Here is a 9,826-nt window from a genome sequence, read left to right on the forward strand (position 1 = left end):
GTTTGTTTGTTTTTTTTAAACGTTTGTCTGTCTTTAACAAGTGTGTCCATTTTGTCGAAGTAATAAGTCTTGTCCATGACCCCAGTCACGTGTCGTGTAGTGGTTTGAGTGCTTGTTGCTCGTATTTTGTCAAGTTGTTAGCAACGTTTGATTACAAACAAAAATACTAGAGCAAAAACGTTCATATTGTGTTGTTAATTTCACATGCTTCACAATATTGATCACCCTTCATCTTCAACAATAAGCAATTCGAGGGACACACGAAGCAAAAAGTACTTAGACCGTTGACCAATGTGCTCAAAATTACAATTTCGCTGCACACATCCAACAACTTTAGTTTAATTTCATGGTGCCATAGTGAATCATATAAAAGCGTGTATTAAATGTGGAGCAAAGCATTAAGTGTGCACAATAAGCAAGAACTTTACTTTTTATTAACGATGACGTCATCAAGTGATCGTCAAAATCAAAAATTTGCAAATTCAGAAAATTATAAGTGAAATTACATAGACTAACTTCAGTTTGGTAAAAAAATACATTAAACCGTTTTAATTCGGTCATTCATTTTTATCATGATACTGATATATCTTGTCTTATACCACAGACAGACATACTTACTCACCCAGGTTTACCGGCTTTCACCTAAATCCTAACACAAATCTCCTGAACACCAGATTGGCAATCATATTCACCCGTTTAAAACTTTTGCAGTAACTTGTATTTAGTAAATGTGTATTTTGAACGAATCAAGTTTGAAAGAGTGTTTAATTGAAAACTGTATACAACATTACATTGACGAACAGAAAAACTTGATAAAAAAGAATTGTGTATGAACAGAAAACCAAGAAAACCCAAGTAAATTTCTTGTTCATACAATTTGTATGAAAGATTTGAACATATTTCCTATAAAAGCTCAATATTTTTGCCATATAGTCAGTCCGACCTGATTCGTTCAAAATTATTTCACCAACTATATGTTATTAAAGAAAGGTAAAAGTGATGGAAAATCTGCTGTTCTGGAAATTTCTTTTCAGATTTAGGTAACAGCCGATAAAGGTGTGCAAGCTGGCAAATCTGCTTGTGGTATAATTAATTGATCTGGAAAAAATAGTACCTGGATAGAGCTTCTACGTATGAAGCCATTATGAAAATTGAAGCCAGTTTTGAATTTACACACTCGATTCTTGGGACAACTCAATTACAATATGGTGTAGAAATAGCTGAGCGTTTGCGACGATGCTTCGTTCATGCTACACGAATTGTTACTCTCAAAACTGCTGCTATTGATGTACAAGTAATCTTGGACAAAGCATCGTCGCAATCGCTCAGTCAACTCTACGCCATATTGTATTTGAGTGGTCCCAAGAATCGGGTGGGTAAAATTTAAACTCGTTTCAATTTTCATACGTAGAAGCTCTATCCAGGTACTAATTTTTCAGATCAATGGTTTATGTAAACACCCTAAAATGCTGTATCAGCATCATGGTACCAAATACTTATTGATGTTTCATAAACGAGTGAGTAAAAGTAAACTGTATAATATACTTCTCATCTCATGCTAATCTATCTAATGGTACTGAGAATTTTTTATATTTGCAATTTTTTTCTTTTGATAAATATTGCTGACATTAAACAAAAGAATGATAGCACACAACCAACAACTACAAACAATAACGACCTTATCTAACAACATTTGAGAATGAGCCTTCTCTTCTCTTCCTTGTAAACCAGACAAGTCTACTCAAAAGCAGAGAGCCTTATAGGCTTTAAGTCCAGGGCTTGTGACCCGTATAGCAGAGTTAAAGATTAACGGTTTATCATAGATTAATTAACTTTAATTAACTGAATATTCCTGCTCATTTTTGTTTGGAAGCATGTTGAACAGCTCATATGGACAAAGCTCGAATTCCATATTCCAGGACTTGTAGCGTATAAGGCTCTCTGCGTTTGAGTAGACTTGTCTGGTTTACAAGGAAGAGGAGTGGAAGTTTAATTTCTCAAATGTTGTTAGATAAGGTCGTTATTGTTTGTAGTTGTTGGTTATAGCGCTAGGGTATCATTCTTTTTGTTTAATAACATTCCAACTATTTAACCTAGTGATTGCTGATATTATCGTGGAAAAATGTAGATATCTGCTTATTGGGCACACTATTGCTTGCGACAACTTTGACAATACTTTCTATTGCATTATTTTCTACAACACTATAAAAGAAATTATTAGTTGTGAAAGGTGTGCAGAGTAGGATTTTAGACATCCACATACAGTGACATTACGTTGGTCACCTTCAAAAATTGCAACAACAATTTTTCATATTGTGTTGCGACTATAAATAAATTTTGTGCGTATTTGGTGTTAAGGAAGTGTAAAGTAAACTGTTGGACAATATATTTACCATGTTTTGAAAAAAGTAGCCGCCAATAAGAGACGCTTACCATTGCCTATCAGGAATTTACCAGCGTCTACAATTCAGGCTATTGAGAAACTTGCAAGTTTATTTTATCTGTATCTGATCCGATATCTCGGCAATTGTGCTCATCCTTGATTAAGTCCTGCAGTAACTGACCAACAATGAATTATAATAACTGTAAGAAGTTTGTTGAATTGGTAGAGAATTTTCGTACTTGCGGAGTGAGATCATTAATATTAGTTAGTTAATTGCAACAGATGAGAAAGTTAATGTTTTAATGCACACAAGTTTGGCGTGCCCGTACAATGTGCTGCTGAAAAATATTGTCTATTAACCTTAAAACTGAATTTGTTATGAGTCAATTAACTACAAACCATGCATTCTATAGAGGGCCATTTTTTTTAAGAGATTCCTTTTGTGCACCTATATAAATGTTTCGCAGCCTGCATTGTAAACCATAAGTCTGATAATGTCTTTGGAATAAAGACGAAATATTACACATTATTTTGTATCAAACTCTTGTAATATCTTGAATATCAAGATTTAATGATTTATCACAAATCGTCGTGCGAATATCTTTATGTATTCTCTATTTCTGTTTAAGGTCACAGATTTTCATGAAGTTTTTCCACCGTGAAACTCTATCTAGTATAAAATGGGTCTTCTTCGTAATCTGATGTTTCTCTATTCTTTGTAAAAGGTTTAGATTGTTGTGTAGGCATGGAGACGGATGTAAAAGGTTTAGATTGTTGTGTAGGCATGGAGACGGATGAACACGGTACAGAACTGTTTGTAGTACCCTGGCTTTCATTCTATTGTAACAAACTCTTCGCTGCGTAATAAGATGAAGTTTATCGCGAAACGCCAAACACTTCGATAGTCGATGAAGTAAGGGAAGTTATCATCCACAAATTCACAAATTTAATGCTATGTCATTTTTTCAAGTAGTGAACTCATGATTGCCTTCTGTATTAGTTCTATGTTATTGCAATTTGGTCTTTCATAAGATGGCACCCGTTGCGCATTCTCCGCTTCTTGTGAAACACTGTGGATGGAACTGATACTTTCACGGTACTCCGGATCTACTGTCCAGTAACGTTCGCTATCTTTATCCCTCGATATCCTATGTATTTCAACAAAACAGTCAAAGTGTCTTAAGACTTCTTTAACGTGAGAATACCAACAGCGTGCAGCAGTTGCATAAACAGAAAATTCTTCGTTGATGAGTTTGTAGATTTTGGATAAAGTTATCTGTCTGCGTGGTGCATTCTCAATAATTTCTTTAAGAAACTGAATATAACGGTAAGGTGTGTGGCTTGTGGATGCTGCTGATTGTTCTTGACCTGTAGGTACAATGCATGACGAGAAACGGAATTCACTGTAATTCTCTGTTTCAAAGCGTAAACTGCTTGCAGAAACCGTAGCTGTCGCCTCTGGCATATCTTCTTTGGAAGAATCTTTTCCGGATGTGTTTGAACTCATATTTCTTCATCAGTTAATGTTGACTGAAATTGTAAACCTTGACGAACGGGATTTGTCTCAAATAAATGTGCAAATTCATTTAACTGAGCCAATCATGCAATCAAGTGTTGACATATTAATTTGTGTCTTGAGACAAAAGCTCACTTCCGTCTCAAACTCCAATTACGTCATTGAGTCCTGTTTCAAGCGTCCAACTTTACATGCACCGTCGCATTAATAACAAAATTAAATGAGATGAACATCTTCATTATCTTTTGATTTAAATGCTTACGGTTCACGTAAATTTCGATGTTTGAACTTGGCCCAAGTTTGCTAAATGCACGCAGAAATCAATTGAATATACAGCATCAATTACTTTGCAGATTTTGGGGCTGTTCATATGACATTCCGACCTGATTCGTTCAAAATTTTTTCATTAACTATATGTCAATAAAAAAAGGGAAAATTGATGGAAAATCTGCTGTTCTGGAAGTTTCTTTCTAGATTTAGGTGACAGCCGATAAAGGTGCGCAAGCTGGCGGATTTGCTTGTGGTATAAGTCATTGATCTGAAAAAATAGTACCGGTATAGAGCTTCTACGTATGAAACCACTATGAAAATTGAAGCCAGTTTTGAATTTACACACTCGATTCTTGGGACCACTCTATTACAATATGATGTAGAAATAGCTATACACGATTGCGACGATGCTTTGTTCATGCTACACCAATTGATACTCTCAAAACTGCTGCTATTCATGTACAATAATCTTGGACGAAGCATCGTCGCAATCGCTCAGTCAACTCTACGCCATATTGTATTAAAGTGGTCCCAAGAATCGGGTGAGTAAAATCTAAGCTCGTTTCAGTTTTCATACGTAGAAGTTCTATCCAGGTACTAATTTTTCAGATCAATGGTTTAAGTAAACACCTTAAAATGCTGTGTCAACATCATGGTCGCAAATAGTTATTGATGATTCATAAACGAGTCACTAAAAGTAAACTGTATAATAGACTTTTTCACTCATCTCATGCTAATCTATCTAATGGTATTAAGAATTTTTTACATTTGCAATTTTATTTCTTTTGATAAATATTGCTGACATTATCGTGGAAAAATGTAAATACTGCTTATTGGGCACACTATTGCTTGCGACAACTTTGACAATATTTGCTATTGCATTATTTTCTACAACACTATGAAAGAAATTATTAGTTGTGAAAGGTGTGCAGAGTAGGATTTTAGACATCCACATACAGTGAATTTACGTTGGTCACCTTCAACAAATGCAACAACAACTTTTCATATTGTGTTGCAACCATAAATAAATTTTGTGCGAAATTTGGTGTTAAGGAAATACAAAGTAGACTGTTGGACAATATAGTTGCCATGTTTTGAAAAAACTTTCAATAGATATTTTCAAGTGTTTCTCTTCAATAACCTGAAAGAATATACACCACGCCATCGTTATCAACTGTCATGCATTCAAATTGTGAATCATAAATGTTGCAAATTTTTGTGCGCCACCTTTGAAGTTGTCACAATCGATTGTTGACATTTTAAAAGAATCTGATGATCTCCAGAAAAAATCTGAAGTTCTCCTCAAGGTCGGCGGAACATTGACAATTTTTTTTTTGGGGGGGGGGTGTTAATATTCATAAATGCATGTTTTACTTTATTAGTTTCTATTGAAATCAATTGTGTTTACGGATTATAACATACGAATATATGAAAATAGCCCCCCCAATTATCTACGTTTGCCGCCAGTGGCTCTCCTTGGTTAAAGGAGATTTGAAACTTGTCTAGAGCCATTGACATACTTCTTGAAGCAGCCTAATGTCGACTTTTCCTTTGTTTTGTGTAAAAACAGTTGTCTTGAATTACTGATGGGAAAATATACAGTTTGATAGTCGACTTTATTTACTTGTTATAGGCAGTGTTGTTATGTGGCAGCAAAAACAAAACAATTTTAAACACGAGAACAAAAAATTTGCCTGCTGAAGAGTTAAAACATCCACAAGAGTGACGCAAATAATTCGATTGTATTGATTAAGACATACTGATCTAATTATATACTTTCGTTCACTTGAGAGCCGGACCATTCTTGCTGACGATTGTAAATTCCTTACAGGGAATGCTACTAATTGGAGGTAGAATTTTTTTGTAGTAAAATATGGACAACGAAGTTTAATGGCAAGTGTGCTTAACAGTTATTTTATTAAAAAATATTGTTAAATTGTTACCCACGCTAGGAGCTCGTTTGTCTATCTGTGTTTATTGTTTCTGAGCAGAAGGTAATTCACGAAATTTTTAAACACATTACAATAAATGCAATTAATGCGTTCCCCATTAGCTGAAGTGAGCGATGGATTAAAATTTGGCTAACATTAAAATCTTTCCCCATCTTATTGGGAAATATCACCTGAGAAAACAAGAATTCGGCCGCCAATAAGAGACGCTTACCATTACCTATCAGGAATTTACAAGCGTCTAAAATTCAGGCTATTGAGGAACTTGCAAGTATATTTTACCTGTATCTGATCCGATATCTAGGCAAATGTACTCGTCCTTGATTACGTCCTGCAGTAACTGAACCACAATGAATTATAATAACTGTAAGAAGTTCGTAGAATTGGTAGAGAATGATCGTTCTTGCGTAGTTGACGATTAATATGATTAAGATGATTAATATTAGTTTGTTAATTGCAACAGATGAGAAAGTTAATGTTTTAATGCACACAATTTGAGCGTGCCCGTACAATGCACTGCTGAAAAATATTGCCTATTAATCTTAAAACTGAATTTGTTATGTGTCAATTAACTCCAAACCATGCATTCTATAGAGGGCAATTTTTTTTTCAGAGATTCATTTTGTGCATCTATACAGAATAATATATTTAAACTATATCCTTGGTCCGTCGTAAAGCAATTGAAGCAGACGTGTTGCAAAATTCAAATTTCTTTACCAAATATGCGTGGTCTGTTTCAAAGTAAGAAACAACCACCAAGGTTTATTAAAACATGCGATTCAGCCATTATCCTTTTTTTATGAGGCTAACTGAACCTAACTTTAATATTGAAAGAAAGATAATGTTTATATTTTGCTATTTTTTTAAAAAGATACTCCATGATTTTTTTATTATTTGTCAACGTCGTACAATTTGATCAATCACAAATGGGATGGCCTTATACCTTTGAGCTTTACATAAATTCATCAAGCGAATAGCGATTTTTATTGTTCTGGATGAAGTTGTTTTAACTTAGTGCAATGCAAATCATTCATCGGATGAAGTATATCCGTTTCATAGATAGTAATTAATAACTTCCTCCATATTTTTTCCAAAAAAGTACACTATATAGCCTGTAGTTTATCTTTTAGCAGGCAAAATGTACATTTTATCTCAAATTGTAACTTTCAACCATTAGCAAAACCATGTTATTTTTTATACTGCATTTTCTTGCAAATTTAAATGTAAAAATGGCGTATCACCTTTTTTTTCCAGTCTATCCTATTCTGTGATCTATGAATGAAGAATTATTTGCATTGTGGGACTTAATTTGTGACCTGGCTTTGGGCTCTACAACATCAATTAATACCTTCAGGTAGAACCACGTTTAACTATATTTGATATCAGTTGTGATATTGAAAGAATTTATTACTTCATCTTCAACTGATCTATTTCATAAAACTATTTTGAAATCATTGACGATACTAGGAATCTGATTTTTTTCCTGGCTTAGCAGTTTATTTCAAATAGCACGCAACGGGGCTTCTATAAAGTTTTCTTTTGGGATTTTGAAACGAAAGTAATAAATGAGTTATTGCAATTCATGTCGTTCAGTTTTGGTCAAAAATTAAATCCTATGTCGTCAATTTGATATTTTGGAGAAATTTGTGTACTTGATATCTGTTGTGATTGTAGCAATGAAATAATTTCTTTATTCAACCCTTATACGAGAAAGTACTTAATTGTTTTGAGTATTAAAATTATTTTGATGTTATTGTTGATTCCAAGAGCTTGAAACGTTGTTAGAAGACCGGTTGCATCAGGAATTGCACGCAAATGAGCTTTTTCAAGTTTTCTGTTTTGCAGGAGTTGAATTTTATGGTCGATGATTTATGTATTTTCAAATGAAATAGTTTTCGTGCTATTTTGGTGCAGAAATCGAGCTTGTGATTACTATTGCTACTCCTGCTATGACTTTGCAATTATGCGTGTGTTTATTGTGACTTGCTCTTCACATGTTCGATAGACGTGTTGCTTCAAAAAGCATACAGTCCTATTAATCGAGAGAGGTTACATTTTTCATTGAATAGAATGAAAACTCAGGCAAAATTTGTCCGAAAAAAGTCATGCTGGAAGTATTTTTTACAAAATATACCAAAAATGAAAAGTTTAAGGTCGATCGGAGTGAATAATGAATGGAGTCATTAATGTTAATTCTTCATTGCTTTAACATGATTGTTTTTAAACTACAGCATATACCATTTAATGAGGAATCTCAAATATTGTGTTTCATAATTTCTATTTTGTGAAGATAAATAACCTCTGCAGTGAAATGTCTAGAGAAAATTTAAATTGGTTCAATTCAATTTCATACCATAAATCCATCATTCTATATATCAACCTTTATGTGAACTTTAAGTTCAAGAAGTAAAGTACAATATTATATTTCAAAGTTCGTCGCTCTAGTGTTGTGTTTGTAGTTGTTATATTTCCAAGTATGTATTTATATAAAAGCATACAACCAGCGATTTTGCACAAACTTATATGTTTGAGATAAGTTGCTAATCATCTTTGAAATGTACTGATTTTACTGTTCAGTTCATGCTTGCGTGTACGCCTGCTTCCTGTTATTTAAGCTGAAGAAACACCAGAATAGCTCTTGTTAAGTCAGTTTAACTACATGTAGCTCTCGCGCAGTAACAAGTCCTTCTCTCTATTTATTTTCTAAATAGCATGTAGGTAACAGCTGATCGAAAATTACTTTGTAATATATTTCCCCCACACACGAAAATTCATATATTAACATGTCAAAATGAGACGATTTTATTACAACTAATTAACTGCCAGTTTTTTATACCATTGTGGATAACTTTAAATTTCAATGAGAGACTTGCCCAAACTTTGAAATTTGATTTCTGTTCCGTGATTTATGGCAAGACTGCTTTTAATCGTTTAATGACATGTGTCCCACTAAGGCTTTATTGTACCTGTAAATTCCTTGTAATTCATCCATTCTCCTTTAAAATTGCTCGCTGTCGCCAAAAACCATCACGTGGGTTTATAAATCGCCATTTTTGTAGCCGAGCTTCCTCAAAGATTTATAGAATCCATCTCAATCATGTATTTTGTCTTTATTAGACGACCCTTAAAGCTGGAAGTAAGCTAAAATCTGCAATTGCTAAACAAGGATTATATAATACTTGGATGTGGTTGATGTGTTCATAATTTTATTCTGTATCTACAACTGATTTCTCTTATATTATATTTTAACATAGATACACAAACAATCAAATCTCCCCTCTCCCCCACTCCCTTTGATAGCGTAGATGTACGTTGCGATTGCTGCATTGTTTCAAACTTCTTTTGTATAGAGCCAGTCAAACTCATTCTGCCTTAAACTGCATAACAAAGAACACACGATACGTTCAATGCCATGGACCGCGGATGATCGATAATTTAGAGGGAGGCTAATATTCATATTTGCATTTTGTAATCCTTTGAAACTAATGGATTCCAAGGGAACATAATACGGCCTATTATACATACATGAATACCCCTCCATCAATAAATGATTTTGCGCCATCCTTATTGCTAATTTGGTAATCATCTATACTTAAAATTATCCTTATGTATTCTTCAAAACTGCGTTCAAGGGAATCATTAAGGGCTATATATACGACAGGGTTGAGCGTTGAATTATGGAAATAGCCGTATATATGCAATACTAAC

General features: G+C 33.9%; 1 protein-coding gene across 1 annotated transcript; it reads right to left on the reverse strand.

The window, feature by feature from the left end:
• Positions 1 to 3,335: 3,335 nt before the first annotated feature.
• Positions 3,336 to 3,890, reverse strand: LOC124438639 (fork head domain-containing protein crocodile-like). Its single transcript, XM_046988813.1, has one exon. The coding sequence runs from the start codon at positions 3,888 to 3,890 to the stop codon at positions 3,336 to 3,338; it is 555 nt and encodes a 184-aa protein (XP_046844769.1).
• Positions 3,891 to 9,826: the final 5,936 nt, after the last annotated feature.

This window comes from Xenia sp. Carnegie-2017, unplaced genomic scaffold, assembly GCF_021976095.1.
Source record: "Xenia sp. Carnegie-2017 unplaced genomic scaffold, XeniaSp_v1 HiC_scaffold_19, whole genome shotgun sequence".
NCBI lineage: Eukaryota > Metazoa > Cnidaria > Anthozoa > Malacalcyonacea > Xeniidae > Xenia > Xenia sp. Carnegie-2017.